This window comes from Pygocentrus nattereri, chromosome 7 (genome assembly GCF_015220715.1).
Source record: "Pygocentrus nattereri isolate fPygNat1 chromosome 7, fPygNat1.pri, whole genome shotgun sequence".
In the NCBI taxonomy this organism is placed as follows: domain Eukaryota; kingdom Metazoa; phylum Chordata; class Actinopteri; order Characiformes; family Serrasalmidae; genus Pygocentrus; species Pygocentrus nattereri.
Genome location: NC_051217.1, coordinates 5,047,006 through 5,068,872, shown reverse-complemented (window position 1 = coordinate 5,068,872; position 21,867 = coordinate 5,047,006). Strand labels below are relative to the sequence as shown.

At 40.4% G+C, this 21,867-nt stretch overlaps 1 protein-coding gene across 1 annotated transcript; it reads right to left on the bottom strand.

Annotated features, from left to right (window-relative positions):
* Positions 1–363: 363 nt before the first annotated feature.
* Positions 364–21,672, bottom strand: plekhg7 (pleckstrin homology domain containing, family G (with RhoGef domain) member 7). The gene is made up of 17 exons (XM_017690559.2): positions 21,187–21,672; positions 19,607–20,320; positions 18,567–18,589; positions 14,019–14,137; positions 13,683–13,723; positions 11,843–11,938; positions 10,753–10,899; positions 10,356–10,451; positions 10,133–10,228; positions 9,662–9,775; positions 8,618–8,792; positions 6,689–6,804; positions 5,519–5,606; positions 5,114–5,193; positions 4,245–4,398; positions 4,002–4,099; positions 364–936 (listed from the first exon to the last, which is right to left on the bottom strand). Exons 2-17 carry the CDS (start codon positions 20,240–20,242, stop codon positions 826–828), a joined length of 2,190 nt encoding a protein of 729 aa, XP_017546048.1. The 5' UTR covers positions 20,243–20,320; positions 21,187–21,672; the 3' UTR covers positions 364–825.
* Positions 21,673–21,867: the final 195 nt, after the last annotated feature.

Sequence of the window (21,867 nt, the reverse complement as noted above, 5' to 3'; positions counted from 1 at the left end):
GTAATGTTTGACTGAATCCCACCATCAATGCATCATACACAAAACACTGCTGTGAGTAATTATTGAAGCTAGTGTATTTACAGTTGTATGCAAATGTTTAAACATTCCTGGTCAAAGTTTCTATTTATTTGCCAAGTTGTGGGTGAATTTGTTTTTTTTTATTTCCAATGTGCCAAATTCAGAAAATGGGAGAGTGTGCAGAAGTAGATGATTGTGTACTTGCTTTCATCTAGGAAAATCAAGACCGCATTTGACCAGGGGCGTCCAAACCTTTGCAAACGTCTTTCTACGCTGTTGATGTTGACGGTTCATAATCACTCTGTAAACAAAACAATCTTAGAAAACAGGACCCAGACGCATGCATTATTTACAAGTTTCAAAAGAAACTTTAATAAAAAAAACACATTGTATTATGATCTACACCTTAATACAGTAGAGTCCATTTTGGCTGCGTCTAGTGCTGCGTTTGCCAAAATATTTTAGCTCTGTGGCACATTTAATCTACAGGGATTGAAACGGGCAGAGCAACACTGCAGTTTGCCGTACAGCCACACAACTGTGCCATTTCTGACTTTTTCTACTTTGCTCTTGTGCTGCTGCTCAACCTGAATGAGCTCTCCATGGGCTTTAAAATGGTCAGTGGCTCCAGCCCCACACACAGATTGCTACAGTTAGGATCTCAGTGTCAGAAAGAAAAACACAACTGTGTTGGAACGCTCCAACCCTGACAGCCCTCATTAGTGGTTAGAGTCACATGGAATGGTGTCAGACAACAGGAGCGTAGTAAACTTGTCCTACGATGGTGACTGTACAGAGTTTGTGAATTTAGATCTGTGAAGACTCGAGATAGAGAGAGGAGTTCTTTATCCGAGGCTGCTGACAGTCGCTCTTCAGCACAGCGCCAACCGCCTCCTCAATCTCCGACAACCACACTTTCTGTAATACACACACAGGCAAATTCCACTTTTACAGGTCAGCGCAGTTGTGAATTACTGATTTCATGTACACTGCTCAAAAAAATAAAGGGAACACTTAAACAACACAATGTAACTCCAAGTTAATCAAACTTCTGTGAAATCAAACTGTCCACTTAGGAAGCAACACTGATTGACAATCAATTTCACAGCTGTTGTGCAAATGGAACAGACAACAGATGGAAATTATTGGCAATTAGCAAGAGACACTCAATAAAGGAGTGGTTCTGCAGGTGGGAACCACAGACCACTTCTCAGTACCTTTCTGCTTTCACACTCGTGGTAGCATGAGACGGACTCAACAACCCACAAAAGTGGCTCAGGTAGTGCAGCTCATCCAGGATGGCACATCAATACGAGCTGTGGCAAGGTTTGCTGTGTCTGTCAGCGTAGTGTCCAGAGGCTGGAGGCGCTACCAGGAGACAGCCCAGTACACCAGGAGACGTGGAGGAGGCCGTAGGAGGGCAACAACCCAGCAGCAGGACCGCCACCTCCGCCTTTGTGCAAGGAGGAACAGGAGGAGCACTGCCAGAGCCCTGCAAAATGACCTCCAACAGGACGGTATGAGGTGGATGGTGGATGGTATGAGGGCCCGACGTCCACAGATGGGGGTTGTGCTCACAGCCCAACATTGTGCAGGACGCTTGGCATTTGCCAGAAAACGCCAGGATTGGCAAATTCGCCATTGGCACCCTGTGCTCTTCACAGATGAAAGCAGGTTCACACTGAGCACGTGACAGACGTGACAGAGTCTGGAGACGCCGTGGAGAGCGATCTGCTGCCTGCAACATCCTTCAGCATGACTGGTTTGGCAGTGGGTCAGTAATGGTGTGGGGTGGCATTTCTTTGGAGGGCCGCACAGCCCTCTATGTGCTCGCCAGAGGTAGCCTGACTGCCATTAGGTACCGAGATGAGATCCTCAGACCCCTTGTGAGACCATAAGCTGGTGCGGTTAGCCCTGGGTTCCTCCTAATGCAGGACAATGCTAGACACATAGCATTGAAGCTATGGACTGGCCCACCCGTTCCCCAGACCTGAATGCAATTGAGCACATCTGGGACATCATGTCTCGCTTCATCCACCAACGCCACGTTGCACCACAGACTGTCCAGGAGTTAGCGGATGCTTTAGTCCAGGTCTGGGAGGAGATCCCTCAGGAGACCATCTGCCACCTCATCAGGAGCATGCCCAGGTGTTGTTGGGAGGGCATACAGGCACGTGGAGGCCACACACACACAATACTGAGCCTCATTTTGACTTGTTTTAAGGACATCACATCAAAGTTGGATCAGCCTGTCGTGTGTTTTTCCACTTTAATTTTGTGTGTGACTCCAAATCCAGGCCTCCATTGGTTAATAAATTTGATTTTGTTGTCGGCACATTCAACTTTGCACAGAACAACGTATTCAATGAGAATATTTCATTCATTCAGATCTAGGATGTGTTATTTGAGTGTTCCCTTTATTTTTTTGAGCAGTGTACATAACTGCTATATAAAATGTAGAAATCGGGACTAGATTAGCATTATTATTTAGCACAGCAACCTAGAGTCGTCTACATTTTCTGCTTTTCTGGAGTTTAATGAACATGTTATCAAATATTGGTTTAAAATATTATTTAATCTAAAATAGTCTAAAGTCGATACAACATTTAAACAATTATCTGGGGCTGATATAATTGTGCAACCCTAGTTTAATGTACAGGGTGATAAAAAAAAGATTCATCCGCTTTCAAAGTGCCATATTTTTTACAACTGTGTGGCAAATAGGAACCAATCACATACCAACTGAAAGAAGGGATCATAGAGTTTCTGACCGTCAACGGAAGATGGTTACCTTCAGTCTACAAGGAGATGGTGACCCCTGAGCAGGAAGCGTTTTTGGGTTTTCCACTTCAATAAGAGTGAATCTGTCATAACTGTGCAACGTGATTTTGGTCAGCAGTGAACCTCCAACAGCTCAAAGCATTCATTGTTGGTCCCACAACACTGGATGATCTCCGAAATCGCATTGAAAGAGCCGTGAGTACAGTGACACCCGACATGCTCAATCGAGTAAGAGATGAATTTGACTGGCGTTGTAAAGCTGCAGGAAGTCATACTGAACTTTGGTAAAATTGCACAATAACAACTTTATGCTCATTTGAACAATTTACAATTTACTACAATTTAATAATTTTTAAAATCGGATGAATATTTTTGAATCACCCTGTATTGTGCTTATTAATGTTATGACTAATGTATCTACACACCTAAACACACATTTATGTGCTGGAGCCTATCCCAGCAGTCACTGGTCAGAAGGAAACACCCTGGACAGGTTGCCAGTCCATCACAAGGCAGACACACATACACACAGCTTCACACCTAGGGGTAATTTTAGCATGTTCAATTGGCCTGACTGTGGAGGAAACCCACACAGACACTGAGAGAACATGTAAACTCCACACAGGAAGGACGTGGCTGGGGAATCAAACCCAGCTTCTTGCTGTGAGGCTACAGCGCTACACTAATGTATCTAGCTAGTAATAATTTTTACCTCAAAAACTAGCACTGTGCAAGCTGCATGCCTAAATCATCACACCTGCCTCAAATAGTAATCTCAAATAGACTTGACTGTTGTTTCAGACACTGTACTGTTATCTATAAAATGGACAAAACCACACTGCTTTGCTAAAGTTATTTTAGATTAGTTATGCAAGTATTGTGTGGAATCTTTCCTGAAGCCTGAATTTTGTCTTTGTGTATGACACCAAACATGTCTTAGCTGATTGACTGCATTTGGAGAAAGAGGAATATTTTGTACATCTGATCTTTGATCATCTATTCCTTTAAGAAAACTTTCTGGGACACAGGGTTTTGTTTGTGGATGTGACATTAAAAGTGAGTTACTTGATCTGGACACAAACACTGCCGCTGACGTAGGCCGACCATTAAAAGGCCTTACTGAGTGACGCTGGAGTCAGGTGGTGTGAGCTGGGCGAGAGGCAGTGGAGAGTGTAATTACAGCAGGACACCATGCTTCTCACCTTAGCAGATTCAGTCTGGGCCTGCAGAACAAAGACTCCGATGCACTGCTGGTAACGATTCTGATGCATTACAATGAAGGAATAGGGAAGCCCAGATGCTAGAAGGTTGAAAAAGATATTGGTAAGTTCAACAATGAGCCACTGTTGGTGGATTGAACTTGAAAACAATGCATGCTGTGGCAAATCACAGCTCCACAGGTCATGCTGTGGCTTATAGAAGGAACCTCTAGTCTGGTCATTAACCTGTAGCGTTGAGCTGGTCTATGTTCCTGAGCTGAAGGCGGTCCAGTGAGATGGGCTGGTCCAGCACTGTGAAGCTGCAGCCCTCCTGCAGGAACTGTCCCAGTTCCTGCCCGACCACAGGACACAGGGGATGTATGTCCACCCCTCCAGACTTCTGCATAACACAATACAAAACAATACAACACAATACAGCCTGGAACTTGCATGTACATTAAGAAAGGTCATCTAACTTGAACAGTGTAGTTTTTCCTGCTCTTATGATTCACCGTGCTGCTGTCTTTCTACTTCCTGTCAAAGCTAGGCTTCTTCTTACAGGTAAATTCACAGAATTTTTAACACTTATATACAATTATTTGTTAAGATTAAAAAAAGTAATTCAGAGTGGTTTGAAGTGAAAGGCATTATTTTAGAAAAAGAGTCAGAGTTTTAGAGTCAGAATTGCTCATAGTGTTGGTGATGGGAAGCAGATGTCTTTTTTTCAGGTTTACCACTATTTTATTTTCAACAACATTTAATATTAAACACCTGAAGATGCATGTATTGTGGACAGACACACAGAGACCCCTGGTTCTCATCATCACCACTGTGAAGAAATTTGAGTCACTAATGTTTGGACAAATCCACTCTGATTATGTATCACAAATTAGTGTGTGCTTTTTTTTAAAATCACTGGCGTTCCCCTATAAACCCCTGCTGTAGGATTTAACCTAATTTTAACCCAGTTGTACCATTCACAAAGTTCACTGTTATTCCCAAAAGCCACACCAGCAGTCTGCAGTATTTAAAGCAGCTACTCTTTGCCATAAAACAAAATTGTCAAAGAATGTGTGCAATGTGCAGTGAATGTCATTATTTGTGAAATTCTGTACCTTTTTACTTCTTTTGATCTTGGTGATCAGGAGGAATTCATCGAAAAGAAACAGGTAAACTTCATGCAGCTTTGCATTCTCTGTTCATACAGAAGCAAAACATTTGCACTGATGTGAGTAACGGGCTGGAATTTTCTATGCATTTTAGATTTATGGTTTATAAGGGCAATAAACAAAACACAACTCAATGAGTTGAGTATAACTGCATGATGCAAGCATATATACACATCAAGGAAATAGAATTCATATGCATAAACACAAAAAAGCATGCTAATTTGTTTCAATAAAACTGGCATCCGTTAGTTACACAGTAACACAGCACTATAATTCACAATGAGATAAAGCAGCATAAGAGTAGTTACTGTTAACAAACGTACAACATGAAGTACTTTCTTCACTCCTCACCTGTCAGTATGAGCTTCCCCTCATACAGCAGAACACGGTTAGAGACCAGGTTTTCCAGAGTCACTGCTTTTATCAAGTGTCTCAGACTCTGTTTGAAACGACAACAACTGTTAATCAGCGGTTATTTACAAAGAGCAGCAATGAAAAAAAAGACTTAAATGGCTTCATATTACATCCACTCTTTTATAATGATGGGTATTCACTTGCCAAGTAGTGTCTTTACATTTACATTAGAAGATCTCACTGTTCAGAACTGTTTACTGCTTTATTAGAACACCATGTCTACATGTTTGTACACACCTTTCCATCCATTGTTTCTTCTCAAATTAAGAGTTAATAGGGAGTTTTTGCCTGCTGTGAGGATTTGGTTGGATTCAGCCATAAGATGATTAAGCTAAGCTTGGACAGAGCTTAGAATGCATCACTCCATAGAATGCAGTTCCACTGCTCCACAGCCTAATGCTGGGTGATACCCCACTAGCCGAAGCTTTAGGCATGGTGACCTTAAGCTCATGTGTGCCTGCTCCAGAGCATGTATTAGCAATGCTTTTCCTTCTAGGTAACACTAGCTGTGAGTACACACAATGGAACACCTGTGTCAGTAATGGGCGCAACTCAAAGAATTCACTAATTAACTTAATTCACTGATTTTGGACATACATGCTGTAGACATACACTATATGGCCAAAAGTATGTGGACTTTTGAAACATTTGAAGTTGACTCCTTCTTAGAATCTATAACAGCCTCCACTCTTCTGGGAAGGCTTTCCACAATATACTGAGTTGTCGGTGGGAATATGTGCCCATATGCACTCTGTGCAGGCCACAGATGCCAGAGGTTGGAGGCATATCATTGTTTCAGATGTCTTTGTATGCAGTTTAGGACTCTGTAGTGAGTGATGCAACAAAGGATAGGCTGTTTTTACTGTTGTTACTTCTAGTATGTGTCTATGGAGAATGCTGGGTTATTTGCTTGATTTTATACATCAATTAGCAATTGGTGTAGCTGAAACACCCACATACTTTTGGCCATAGGAGTGTATGCAGTGATACCATGATTGTCCTAGGCATGTTCTTACTTGGACTAAATTACATGGTCAGTATTAACTTTCTAAATGTGTGTCCAGGAGAAAAGGCTTAAAATAAAGATTAAAGAGTTAAAATACTAACCTCAGGAACATGTGCCCTTTTTTCTCTCTCCCACACTGGTAGCCACACCAAGGCCTCCTTTAGCTGCTTTACTTTCTGATAGTTATCCAGCCATTTAACTTTGCCCTCTAGATCATCTACAGCGAGAGAGAGAGAGAGAGGGAGGGAGGGAGAGAGTGTATCATTCAGACAGATCTTTGAGTGGAGTGCAGTCAGTGAATTCACGCCTTCCAAACATAACTGCCTTTGTGCTTCATTGAGATCCAGTTTTCAGGCGTTCCCTTAGTGACAATGAACTCTAATTTCATTGCACACTATTCTCTAACGGCTGGTTGCAAAAGATCTTTTAATCATTCTGAGATAATAGTCTGACGTTCCACACCCAGTAGAGGACGGACTTGTCCTGGTGAAATGCACAGATATTACCTGAAGTCACATCACAGTGCGATACGCTAATGCAGACACACCCTCACATCACTTACGGGAGAAAGAACAGTGTTGAAATATGCCGTGGTTTTTCTGTAATGCTTTGCAACTGACCCAGAGACAATTACTTTCATTTTGGGTTAGGCCTGTTTGTAAAAGCCTGCCAGTCTTGTTCTGACTCGAAGCAAAAACAGTTCTACAAGTCAAGACATGCTGGTAGAGTCTTGTGGAATACCACAGCATGCAACTATAAAATGCTTTGTCAAACTAAAACATCTGAAATCTACTGCTGGTGTTTGTTCTCACAAGTAAAACACCATGATCTCTAGTGCATAAAACATGGCAACCCTGTCACTACATAGCAAAGACGATGCCAGAGTTTGTGAACCCCTTGAACCCCTGGGCCTATTGTGCCAGTTTTAGTTTAATTTAACTACTATTATTTATTCAGTTATTACTAGGAAACTAATTGTGAGTTGTGCAGTTACAAGAGTTACAAGAGAGAGAGAATGCAATCCTACATACAAGACCTTAATATTAGATGAGTAGAGCAAATGAAGAAAAACAACTTACTCTTAATTCCAAACTGTCTTTTAAGGTCAGTTTCCCACACCCAGATAAGGCCTTAAGTTTTTTTTTCTTTTTTTTTTTTTTTAAATGGTGACACACCAGTTACACTAAAGTTTAGCTGAGCTGAATCTTTGAGCTGAGCCCTGTGGATAGCCTATTGGTGACACAATTTTTATATTGGGCAAAGTCTTCTCTGATATAAAAACAGAATGACTGCTTAGGTTGACAAGCTCTTAGCCAGGAATAACTGACTCATTTATTTATTTGTGCTTTTTGTAACTGCCACTCGGGCTTTTTTCTCACTACGGTTGTCACACCACGTCCTAATGGTGTTACCCATATTATGACGACACTTAACAAACAGGAAAAGTGAGCTGTCACTTGACACTTCTTGTTTGTAATTTCTGTTCTGAGATAAGTGCTTGACTCTGACAAACTCTGAATTTCCCTGCTTGATAAATAATGCAAGATGATTATCAGCTGTGATAAACATATTGTATCAAGTGGAAATGAGGCGGGTAGAAAGCCTGTGCCTCATATTACAATGCTGAATTTCCCAATCCAGGCGTAGCCCTTCACTGTACATTTTTCTATCCTTCCTGCTCCAACACACCCATTTTAAACTTGTGACTTGTCAATTAACTAATGAATAAGGTCAGATGTGTTGGAGCAAGGAAAATGGACTCGAGTATCAAGATCAGTAAACACTGAAGTGAAATATAATACTGAGGACAAAGAGCCTATGACTTAAATAGGCAAGCAAACAAATGTAGAATAACATAGCTGTGAGCTGTTAGTCTACTGCTGTAAAACAAGCACACATCTTGGAGAATATACATATACACATACATTCTGCATCATTACTAAAACCACAGTGTGATCAGTATCGTGACAAAAGTGTTGCCCTAGGCTGCACTCATATTAAATGTTAATAGTACAGAGATTTTGGCTCACATATGGCTTTGTCCACCAACTCCACCACGCTCTGCAGTGCACTCTCCTCTGCTTTAGTGCAGCTCCTCCTCTCAATGTTCTTCAGGAGCAGAGGATAGCGAGTGAACCTCTGCAGAGGAACCACCAACAGATCCCTCAACTGCAGCCTGCGGCACTGCTCCTTCCTCTCACACCACTGACAGAGAAAGCAGGGGAGATAAGGCCTAACTTATCAAAATCATCTTTATTCAATAATGCTGTAATACCATACCATTTAGTCAATAATACCATTTCTAAGTATAGATAAATAAATAAACCATAACGAGCTCTGGTCTAGTATGATGTTTCTGTCGTAAACGTAAATCAAAGCCCTTTTGTCAGAAATAGCTCATAAAGAGGGTTGAGATGTAACAGTATGTACACAGAATATTTAGTATTTAGAATATAGAAATATGGATCGCATCCAAGTTAGATTTTGAAAAGGCAGTATCTTTAAAAGAAACACCATTAATGCTTTTTTTTAACTACTTGAAAATCAGCGCACAGGTGATGAGGAGTGACAGGCCATAGTGGGGGAGTTCAAAATGACCAGAACACCACTCAACACTCAGCAACCCCGCTTAATAACTTTATGTGGCCTGCCACTTCATGGCTGAGTTGCTGTGGTTCCTTAACACTTACACTATATTTCAATATCACTCACAGTTGATCATGGAATATCTAGGAGGGAAGAAATGACTGCAACGGTAGCATTGCATTACAGTACCACACTCAAATTCAGCGACACATTATTTCACAAATGTTGGTAAAGGCAGACTGCATTGCTAGGTGTTCGATTTTATACAATGGGACTAAATGAACAACTGAATTCAATGATTAAGAATGTACACACACACACACACAGTATACATGTTTATGTGTGTGTTTATAAGCAAATGAAGAATGTATGGACATGTTTTGACCTGCAGATCAGCACTCTACAGTCTGCTCTGAAACCTGCCCTGTGCCCCAGAGTTCAGGCCAAGTCCTGACTAACCAGCTCACCAGCAGACTGGCCTAGTATACCTTCACATAAGAGCCAAAGTCCTCCCTGGCCTTCAGGCTGTCCAGATAAAGTATGGCTGTAGTGTAGTTCAGACAGTACTTCTGCAGACAGTGGCAAATGCTCTCTTCAAACCCCTACAAAGCCACCAGGGAACAGGTGTCAGAATAAAACACAGAATCACTGCAAACATAGGACTTAATCAGTCGAAAAAGTAAAATGATATCAGTTCATTTCAAGACAGAGGAATTCTTGATTAATTGTGGAAGGTCTTGAACAAACAGGAGGATGATGTTTTTTTTTCTTCTTCATGTTGTGCTTTGTATGTCTGAGCTAAGGACAGATAAAGAAAACATATGTGCAGTGCAGTGTTGTCTTTTTTGCATTTTGATTCTTTGTTAGGCCAGATATATGACTACATTTCACTAAACTTTTGTGAGAATATCACTGTAAGGAGAACAAACTGTTTACACACACATTTAAACCACGTTCACCTTTTTCAGAAGTGCCAGGAGGGTCTGTGTGATGTCTGTTTCTGGAGTCGACTCTTTAATCACACGCAGCAGATTGGTCAGAAAGCCAAAGCTAACCTGCAATCATGCAGCAAACACAAATTTGTGAACAGATATTTCGATCTATACTTTATCCTACTCACAGCACAACAATTCACATGGAATGCATGTAATATTTTTAAAAATAGATTCCCCCCCATCATACCAAACAGAGTTCATTCAAGTTGGCAAATAGCCTCCAGGAGTCAATGTCTTGTAAACATTCTCGCAACTGCAGGTCTGACAAGGTGCTAAGAAAAACCTGCACACAAACCAAAAGTAAATCACATTTAAAACCACAGATTTATCATTTATATATTTGTTTGGTTTAATTTCAGTGAACTATGGCCATACTGTTTAGTTATTGTGAAACGGGCACTTCGTGATCTATTAAGTGTAGTTTTTAATATAAGGCTCTTATCAATACTAGTCTAATGTTAAAGGCACCTTATTAACACTTTTTGGCATTTCTACCACAGCTAATATATTTTGTTATTGACTGTCAACTATTAGAACACTTTCCTCAGTTCATATGATTGATTACTAATATCCCTAATTCATACCTCTTGTAGCACCATCAGCTGATCAAGGAAGTAAACACACTCGCTGGTAAAGAGTTCCCAGATGGCCTCCTGTCTCTTGTGAGCTATGGGGTCCTCCTCCACACTCAGCTGGGGATGCTCTTTCAGAAACTCCTCCAGAGTCAAGTCCTAAGAGGGAAGGACAATAAAATATCTATCTATCTATATGTATATATCTATATATCTATATATATATATATATATATATATATATATATATATATATACATACATATATATATATATATATATATATATATATATATATATATATATATATATATATATATATGTATATGTATGTATGTGTGTATGTGTGTGTGTGTGTGTGTGTGTGTGTGTGTGTGTGTGTGTGTATATATATATATATATATATACACACATACATACACACACACACACACATTTTTTTTCCTTTTCCAATATTAGCTGCTCTCTACATTGCGGGAATATTTTATTATGAATGGACCAACATAAAATTTACCATTTCCATCTTCTTACATCAATACCTCAAGTGTGCTGCAGTGAAAAACCACATGCATTTCCTCATATTAGACAAATGCAACACTATGATTTGGGCCAAAAATAATCGAACTGTAGTAGTGACGTAACACGAGAGCTGGTCTGTTTAGCGTAGACCGTGTGCTCTGAACAGTCAGTAACAGCAACGAAGCTGGAGTGATGAAAATGTCCACATTTGCATGTCTTAGGCCGTCTTCACAGCTACAAGTCCAGACCAACCTCTATGTTTTTTGCTACTTTGTATACATTTGATCCAGTTAGTTCTGGTCCACATCGCAATTTAAGGTGAGCACTAAAGAACTCTGCAGGACGCACCTATGTCCTGCCATCATCACCCACCTGGGCTGTGTGGGCAGTTTAATTTTCAAAGTAGGTGAACCCATAACACCTAATTTCCCTAAAGGTCTAAAAAAAAAAAACCTCTTTTGGCCTTATGGATACAAACTACGCTGCCAAGGGTCAAAGACTAAACTTACTCCAAACAACTATCTTCTAAATACACCTTTGGTAGATTCTGTACAAACAAAAGCTATTGCATGGACATCTGTACCTTGTATCGCTGGAAGTCTGAGTCTCTCCTGTCCTGGATCTGAATGGATGTCAGGCATTTGTCAATGTCGGCAGAAGAGCGCATCTTGGCTTTAGTCTAATGGAAAACAACATGAAAGTGTTCAACACCACAGTGAATATAATGACTGTGAAAGGCAGACTGACCTATAACACTAATACATACATACACTACTAATCATAGGATTAGATCATAGGATTTATTCAGACTAACATTCTAGGATACACACACACACACACACACACACACACACACACACATGTTCTAAGCCACCTATCCTTCTGGGTGCATTCTAGGATATTTTTATAGAAATATTTGCAACCAAACTGGATTTATAGCCTAGATTTGAAATTTGCTTTATGTAGAAGTGAAATTGACACATACACCAAATGCCCATTCCTACAATCACAAATTAGCTTGCAGATCCCCAGCTGTGGAGTGATGTGAGATAAAGGTCATTTCTGAAGTAGGGTTTAATTAATGAGAGGCAATGCTCAGTGTTAAATTACATCAGCTTAGGTTACAGTCACACGTATCAGTTTTAGCTAACGTTTTTCTTGGTTGGCTAAAGGCACACTCCATAATGCAGGTATGTGTAAAAAGGTAAAAGTTTATGTCCACCCTCTGACTAGTCTCAGGCCCAATCCCATTACACCCCTTGCCCTTACCAATTATCCCTTACCACTCCATTTTGTGTGTTCATGTCTAGGGGTAGGTTGTCCCAAGTCTTGTTGAGATAGAGGGGTAGGGCGAAGTGTTATGGCTACATAGCCCTCCAAACTGAAGTTTTTCAGAGGCGCACTCCAAACAGAGGCTGCGCAAGCAACTACCAATGTAAATATTTTCCCTATGAAAAAAATGGTCATAACCATTGTATTATCTTAGTTTAATGTTGTTTCAAAGTATTAAGGTCAATTTCTTCATAACAAGCCTAAAAATCGCGAGTTGTATGCATGTCTTGGTGGCTAGATTTCCCATTCCATCTCAGGCATCAGAACTGCTGCACCATTTAAGATGGAACAGGAAAATTTGAACGAGAAGCTGGTGAACAGCTGACTACTGCTTCACTGAAGAATTAGGGATGGATGATAATAAATAAATGTTGCATTCCCCCCCCTTCGAAGGTATAGGATTCCCTATATTTAACTAAAGCCCACTGGTGAGTTTACTGATCTTCACTGCTCCTCTGCTATCATTACATGACTGCAGGGTCCCCTACAGAGCTGTTAGTCAAATAATGTTATTCTTTATTTGAGGATTGTTCCATTTCGTAGGGCAAGATTTCAACAACTACCCTTTATAACTCAGTTCTAAAGTGACACTTGAAAACAAGGGATAAAAATAAGAAATAAGGTTGGACCTTATTAAATAAAAAATTAGTTACTTACACTTGCATATTAAACACAACTTACGGTCCTTTACCCTCACACCAAAAGACATTTCTGTTTTTTCATGTCCATTTTTTAACTGAGTGACTGACTGAGTGCCACTTTGCATGCCTGCGTAACGCAGGAGTTTAACATTGTGTAACAATGATTACTCCAGTGCTCTACTGCATGTGCTGGTTGCTTGCTAGTTTGTGTTATGAAGGATGGCAGAAAGAGAAGGAAAAAAGGGACATGCAAATCTGCTTCAGCTCTAAGTGGGTCAGTGAACAATGTGCGCTCGACCTCAGCTGAGCTGGCCAAAGTATTGGCAGAAATTTTCCAAGAATGCAGGCAACACAAAGATGGGGACGTGCAACAGAAAACACAGTCATTAGGTAGATCTTGCTCAGTAAGACTGTACACTTACAGTATGAAAAATGTAGCCTTTCACTTACCGTGCTACGTCTTGAAAAAGGCCACTTCGACTTTTTAGTATCTATACAGTAATAAAACAGGAAAATAAAGGGAAAGGGTCATGTTCAAGGCACTGTTGCAGAGCAATTCATTCATAAAATGAGAACATCTATTCAGATATAGCATTCACATTCAGTGGTACTCATATTCAGTACTGCTACACATGACACTCAACTGCAAGTCAAACTGTAACTGTGTGGACATGACTAGATACACTCATGCTTAATAACAGTAGCATATGGGCAGTAAAACGTTATGGTGTTATGATGGTTTGAATAATGTTTGAATTTTTATTATGATCATTATGACGTAAGCACCTGAATATGTGGATCGGTTTAATAAATCTGCAGCGCCATTGGAAACAAAGAGGTCACCAGGGGAAACATCCAATCCAGGAAGAGTCACCACCACAGAGCTTCGCCTCCGCTCCTGCGACCTGGGATGTGCAAGGGATGTGGCATGCAGAAGAGAACACGTAGTGGAAATTCAGAGAACATTTCGGATCCAGAGGCTACTAGTCAGTGAAAGCATGCACCCCCCCCCCCCGCAGTATATCTGTATAAATCTGAATCTACAAAAACTACAAACCTCGTCTATATTTACATACACAGCTATGATGACACCACTTAATGAAATTACATACATTACTGTGCAAAAATAAGGGACCATATGCCAAAATCTGCAAATCAAGTAGCTGCCGATGTTCTCAGAACAATGTACTGACCACCCTAGAGGCCAGATTGGGATTACTTTGTGAAAAGCAGAAAATACAACCAACTTCTAGGACTGTACTCCTCCCTGCAGATTACTGTGAAAAACTCACAGCAAGCCTCCTGAAAAGAATGGAAACTAATAAATGTAAAGAGTGGACACACTAAATACTGAAAAATAAGATATTATATTCAGCCGTTGATGCTTCTGTAAATTCCTGAGTGACATTTGCACACATCTAGAATGCTTGAATGACGGGATTATTGGGTTGCAGTGTCTTTCTAAAGATGAAGAGCTGAGATGTTTTGCTTTCTGCTGTTTGTTTGACAACAGTATTCATATAGCTCTATATTTTATAAGTAGCTTAAAAGTATAGAATATAGAAAGTACGGTCAGATCTTCTGGAACTAGTAGAGAGAGAAAGGAGAGGCAAGACAGGAAAATCAACACCCTCCTCAGCCTGCGGCTGTGGGAGCACAGCACAGTTCCACCAGTCAGAATTCAGTGTTTGTTTTTGGTCTCCTGTGCTTTTGTTAAGGGTACATACACACACACACACACACACACACACACACACACACACACACACACACACACACACAGGTGAATTTATGATGTAAATATCTACTGGAAAATGCAATTTGACAAGGAAGCTCCAGGTATACTTTACAAATGAAGTAATGTATATTTAACAAAACTTTGACTCCTGTATTGATTACACTTCCTCTGTATTATGCTCAGTTCAGCTTCAGTTTCCTAACCCTGCACATTGCTGCACATTCCCAGAGAATCTCGCACTTGTAAATGGTGGTAGAAATGTTTTTAACAACAAATTGACATGCTGGTTTCAAAGTTCAGCTCACAGCTTTGAGTTTTTCCTCTCACGAAATGGTGGTAGCCACATGTCTCTGTTGTCAGAAGAAAACCTTGTATCTCCAAAATGGTAACTTTACAGGAGAAAGAAAAAAAACATACTTTACTTTTAATGTAAGTCAATGGAACCAGACTTTTTTCCCTCCTAGGTCATTTTGGGTCATTTCTTTTAGTTGATTCATCATGAAATTTACATACAATGTAAAGAGTAACAGGTATTTTTAAATTGTCAAAAACTTAAAAACTTAAAAAAAAATGGAGATACAAGGTTTTTATCAGACAACAGCGATATAGTAAGCAACTTATTTTCACTTAGAAAATCAACAAAATGTCATTTGTTCAGGGGTGCCCAAACCTTTGCATACAACTGTATATGAAGAATTTTATTCCAAAATGCTATATATCCATTTGTAACAAGAAGCTTGAAAAAAATATAACAGTTGTCACATAACATTGTCAAAAAATGCATTCGCTTTTTTTCTATTAAAAGTGGTATTAATCAGATCACTCATATTTCATGATGTTAATTATGAATAAATTAAAAAAGCCATTAAAGAGGCATTTAATGCATTTTAGAACAAAATCCTCCATATACAGTACTGTTCGAAAGCACCCAAGACACATTTTCAAAATCTATTTATTTGTGTAGTTCATGTTTATTTGCTGAGAAAAGTGTTATTTAAATAAACAAAATTTATAGAATATTAATTAATAATGTATATATATGTAGTTAAAAAGAGGCTCCTGGTTTGACCAATCAGTGCTTCAGTAAATTGAGCTCATGATGTAACTGATGATATTAACAAGTCTCTGTAACGGCTGTGAAGATGTCAAGGAAAAATATGGACCCAAGAAATTCTTGTTACTTTTTATTGTTTTTACTGCTGAGGTAAATTGTTTAAAAATTTGCTTAGATGCCCACAACTGTGTGTGTGTGTGTGTGTGTGTGTGTGTGTGTGTGTGTATATATATAAATAACATTTGAAGATTTAAATGAATGATTTTATCATTTTATTTAATAATTAATATAGTTCTTCTATAGTACTAGGGAGCTGTAAAAAAAAAGTCATGTATTCATAAAAATTAACATGCAGATAAGAAATTGCTATATTAATATAATTACCACATATAACTTATCAATTAATATCTCACCAACCAAAAACTGGAATATTCATTAGAAACTCTTAAAATACAAACCAGAATAAAAACATAAAGCAGATCAATTCTGCTTGGGCTTCTACATTGCTTGTTGTAAATATATGATCATTCAAATTTGGATGCCTGCAACATGTTTCAGGAGAATGTTTATTACTGCTAGCTTTGCTATCAGCCATTCTGTGTTTGTCAGCACCTGACCATAGGACCACACACTGATAAACACTAGTGTCATATGCTTTCCCCTTCCTTCTTTAAACTGTGCTTACATCACCTTTCGTTTTAAAAGCACTTAATCTTTTGGGGACTGAAGACAAAAACTGATTTGAAAGTGGCATTTTTTTGCCATTATGTGGTGATACAAGTCTTCGGTTGGGAAAAAGTCTGGTTCCACTGACCTACATTAAAAATAAAGTGTGTTTTTTCCTTCTCTTGTAACGCTACCATTTTGGAGATATGAGGTTTTGGTCTGACAGCTGCGATATGTTGCTCCAAAGTGTATTCAGCATTAATGGTGCTGTCACAGATGTGTATGTTACCCAGTAATACAATTAAATTTTAGAATGAGCATATATTTACAAAAAAAATTAATTCAGAAGATAAACAGTCTTTCATTCAACTACAGTTGAATTAATAAATCACTACTGTTTTTATTTGCATTTTACCTACTGTCACAACTTTTTTTGAATTGGGTTTGTACCTTTTGGTGTCCAGCTTACAGAATTTCAATCTACACTGTATTAGTTATTATTGAATAAAATAACATTTATTAATATGATATACATTTTTGGAACCGTATAAGAATCATGACTCTCTGTATTATACATGCTAAGGCAGTGACACCACATTCAATATCTAAATGCAAAAATAAAATTGACTACACTTCCTTTCAATGAAGTGAGTAAAAAAGGCTGAATCATGGCAAGGCCAGCGTGGACAGCTTTGCTATCAGCCATTCTGTGTTTGTCAGCACCTGACCATAGGACCACTCACTGATAAACACTAGTGTCATATGCAGTTGCTATGAGACACACATTCTTGGAACTTATAAAAGCAACACCCAGTCTCACAGTACCTACTGCGATGGAGCCTTTGAAATGACAGTGTTTTTTTTATTCTTAACATTTTACTCTATATGTTTGAGCCTGTCTGCAAATTGCTAGACAAGTCCTTGATGTATTCACAGGCTAGTGATAACCAGCTGCTTCATATTCCTATCGCACACAGAGATCAGAGCTACAAGGCCTGACATGATCAACATTGTTCAGTCTCTTTTCTGATTAAAAAAATAAAATGGGGATGAGAACTGGCTTAAGATCTATGACAGAAACCAGGTCATTGCTAATTGCCTTTCATCACAAAGCACATCCATAATGCCATCCCACTACATTGAAGCAGGCCAGAAAGCCCCCTCTGTACAGATTCCCCAGCCACGGTGCTGCCACGAAGAAGGGAGCTTTGTCCTCGCACCTCCACCAAATAATGACGCCCCCACAGCAGAACTGTCTCATCCAATCCCCATCCCAGGATGTGTTCTGCCATCAGACAGTGCCACACTGTAATTAAGGCCACAATAACTGCCTAATTATCCACCATTGAAAAGGAGCCCATCGTCCAGGAGGCTAGCGGAGTGGGCCCGGTGGGGGAAAACAGCTCTAATGAGTTTGTCTAGTCCACACAGAACCATGGGACTCTAATAACGCTCCTCACTGAGTTCATGTGCTTCTAACAAAGTGGCAGCACAATGAACAATGGGCCTTCCTCTGCCTAGCTACCCGCGCTCTATCACAGCCGCTCTCTGCTGAGATATGTGCCATTGCGGCCATTACCGACGGTGTGTTTCTACACAAACAAATTCCTGGTTTAATGAAACGGCTCTTCAGATGATACAAGTTGAGCAGCAAGTTAGGGAAGAACTGTTGGTTTTGGCTGGAAGTGAAATGTCAGGCCTGTTGGCCTATTAGACAGTACGCAGACAGAGAGGCAGATTGGAATTTTGCATGTACTATGACCTGAACCTTTTGTATGTGCTTTTAAAGGAAACACAAAAGAGGCTCACATGCAAATCTAACTAGCAAGGCCATAGTTCATGCAAAGCAGTGGAGACAGCTGAGCAGCACACCTACCTTTTATGACTGGGTTCCTTCACCTGCAATCAAAAACAGATATGATGTAAGTGTGAGCAGTAATGAAGAAAGATCAGCCTGTGTGAAAGCACTGCATTTCCTGAACTGGCTCAACAAAAGCAAAAAATGGCTCCACTGCATCAGAACCATCACACTGTACATCAGCGCAATATCAGTTTCACAGGCACTCATCCTTAAATTGGCATTTTAAAGTAACTGTATGGGTTTAAGACCCCTTAAAGCCCTCGCATCTGCTGAGATGTCCCGTCTCTATAGCCGATATGCCTGGTTGAATACGTGGACTGGGGGAATGGGGTTTTCCTTTTATTCTTTTGATCGCTCACTGACCCCTCCATTATTCAGTGACTGCTGACTGTGGTGAATGGGGGCCCGATAGAGGAACCTCCTCAAGGGGTTTGGAGATGTGGGCTCAGCTGAAGCTGTCAGTGCATGTAACTGCTGATTCATTTGCTGTCAAAAGCTTTCATTGTGAATTGCCACCCCAGGAGGCTGAGCAGAACGAGAAGAGAGGCTTCAATTGGAAAGAATGCAGAGGCTTTCTATGTGATTTATTGCCCACAAATAAAAGATATATGTATTAATTCTAGATTGACTGCAGTCTAGTAGGTAAAGTCTATTAAAATTACTGCCATCACTGTTCCATGCCAAAAAGTACCTCCACCTTAAGCAGACAGCTGTGGTTCTCAATTCCGGTCCGGGAGCACAATTTAATGTTTCTTCTGCTCCCTGCTACACCGCTTTCAGCTCAGGGGGGGTTTGCTAATTAGCTGCTCAGTTGGATCAGGTGTTTTAGAGCAGGAAAAAAAAAACACCAAAGTATGAAAGGCACACTTAAAAAATAAAGGTGCCAAAAGAGTTCTCTGGTGCAAAAACTACTTTAGTTCCATACACCCAAGTTAAGACCAATTCAAAGAATCTTTATTTTTGAGTGCAGAAGTACTGCAGGACTTTAAGCCACTGCCACACAGTAAAGCATTCCCTATGTATTTTTTTTGCATAATAACCTGTTTGTCCTTTACCTGCTCCGTATCGTCAGTTGTGCTGTCAGCATCAACGCTTTCATTCAGACTTAGAAACTTCTGCCTTGTGCAAATGCCACTGCTGTCAATTGTCTTTGCTCTATGTGATCTGATTTTCCCACAGGGCACTGAGATGTTGGAATGACCATCCTGGTGTCCTTCCCCATTGGACTGGGTCGGAATGACGGCAAGAGGAGACTTTTGCCTATACACTGGTGACACAGGACTCCTTGGTGAAGTCCTTTCACAGGTCCCAGATTCCTCCAGAGTGCTATCCATCCTCCCCGGGTCCCGTGAAGGAAGTCTCGTACTCCTCATCCTCCTCAAAGTAGGAGATGTGGAAATGCGGGCCGGAGCTTGTCTATCAAACTGAAACAATGGAGTGGGCACACCATCCATTTCCTTCACAGACCCATACCTCAGCCTTGAGGGTGTCCTTGCCAAGTCTATCCGCATTATGAAGGGATTACTTGTTTGTGTCTCTTTGTCCACAGTTGTTCCATGAACAGTCTGAGTGTGGGCGTCAGACCTTTTGGCCATGTCCTCCTCCTGATGCCATTCAATGTAGCTCCAGTCCAGCGTTTTACCCACATCCTTACAGTTTTCATTTATATAAGCACGATTCACCTCAGTCATCTTGGGCAAAACGGCATTATAATAACCCAGAGAAGGCTGGTCAGGTGAGCGTACCCATGGCACTGGCAGACAGGCTTTCTGAAAGGTAAAGAAGCATTTCAGAAGATGGTCAATAGGTGAGCTTTATTTGACACGACCATCCTGACTGGCCTTACAGTAGAAATTGTTTCAGGACTAAACTGAATTTATTCTCAATCATGCTGCTGTGTTTCATGCTGCACCTTACTATTTATTGTTTATTGTTACTTATGGGAGTTAACTGGAACTTGAGTTCACTATTTCGTTCCACCTCATGTACCACGTGTGATGCGAATGACAAAAAAAGCCTTATCTTATCTTATCTTAACTTATTTTTTCTAATCTCCGGACGCACAAAGCCACCTCTTCCCTGAGGGTCGTTTATAACAACAAAAGCAGCAGCTAACCTAGCCAGGCTGCACCACTAACTCTCGAGGAGAAATTCAAAACGGTATAATAAAAAAAACAACAACATATAAATAACAACAAAACATGCTGAATTATAGCACTGCGACTTAGTTACATGCCACAGGAAGGCAGGCCACCGTGGGAAACAAAGGCGAGTATGAGAACTGGCTGAGACTTATGGCACCTGATCCCAAACACTGCCAACTAGGCTACTGAGCCAAACGGGAAAAAAACGCCAAGTTAGTTAACAGCTACAAAACCTGGACTTAAATAAAGAACAAAGCACAGCGGAGCTTACAGCCTGGGCTTACCCAGGTATTTTAAACCTGAGAAAATGGGATTAAAATGCATGCAAAACACCTTAGCTTCATGTTTCTGGCTTCTTTTAAGCAGACGACGTACTGCATTGCCTTTCTCTACGCCTGTAATCTCTTCACAAACACACTGAAACCCGTCGAGTGGATGTGTTAGCAGGTGTATGTGTAGCCTGTAAGCTAAGCGAAGGCTCGTTTACTCACGTTAGCTGCTCCTCTCCATGTGGCGGCTCGTTGCTGAGTGAGTGCGAGTCGTTTTGTTGTGGGAAAGAGGTTAGAGAGAGTCAGACACACGGTCCTATCAGCGCTCCGCTCTCTTCCCTCTCACCCAACACAAGTCCTTAGTCCTGTAAGCAGGCAAAGCAGGGCTGCTGCAGAAGCACGTCCAAGTGTTTAAAAGTGTCAGCGGATGAAGAAGCAAACACACCGCAGCAGAGAAAAGCGTCCACTGTGACTGTTACCGGGCTTTAGTACAAAACACAGACGACGCTGCCAAACCCCCGTCTTGCCTGTGGCTGAGGAGAATAAGAGAAGGGCGGGCGATACCGTCTGAATTTTCTCTCGTGTGTAATTTTAGCACAGAGGCACCCTGTGCATCTCACCTTTCCCTCAGTAGGCGTGCAGTGACCCGCTGAACGTGTTAGTAAATAAAAAGAAAAAAAGTTATCCTTTACCAAAATAACCTTCCATATTATACTAAAGGATTTAGTGCTGTATATTTACAATCATAGTTTCTCCTCTATATAGGATGGCGTTGTGTACTAACCTATAATATTTGAATAATATCTTAAACTATAGTAACTGTCCCAGTAATTTAGCCTACTATGAATCATATAGCCGTTCCTGCATGTTATTTTCATCGATCATTTAGATTAATCTAGAGAA

What these genes read in the sequence shown, in the direction of transcription:
- plekhg7 (XM_017690559.2), bottom strand. Translation starts at nt 20,242, where the DNA reads ATGACTGAGGTGAATCGTGCTTATATAAATGAAAACTGTAAGGATGTG. An exon ending in AAGGAACCCAGTCATAAAAG is followed by an intron (nt 14,138 to 18,566) that starts GTAGGTGTGCTG and finishes TGCACATCCCAG; the next exon opens with GTCGCAGGAGCGGAGGCGAA. An exon ending in TCCTGGCACTTCTGAAAAAG is followed by an intron (nt 9,776 to 10,132) that starts GTGAACGTGGTT and finishes GTGGCTTTGTAG; the next exon opens with GGGTTTGAAGAGAGCATTTG.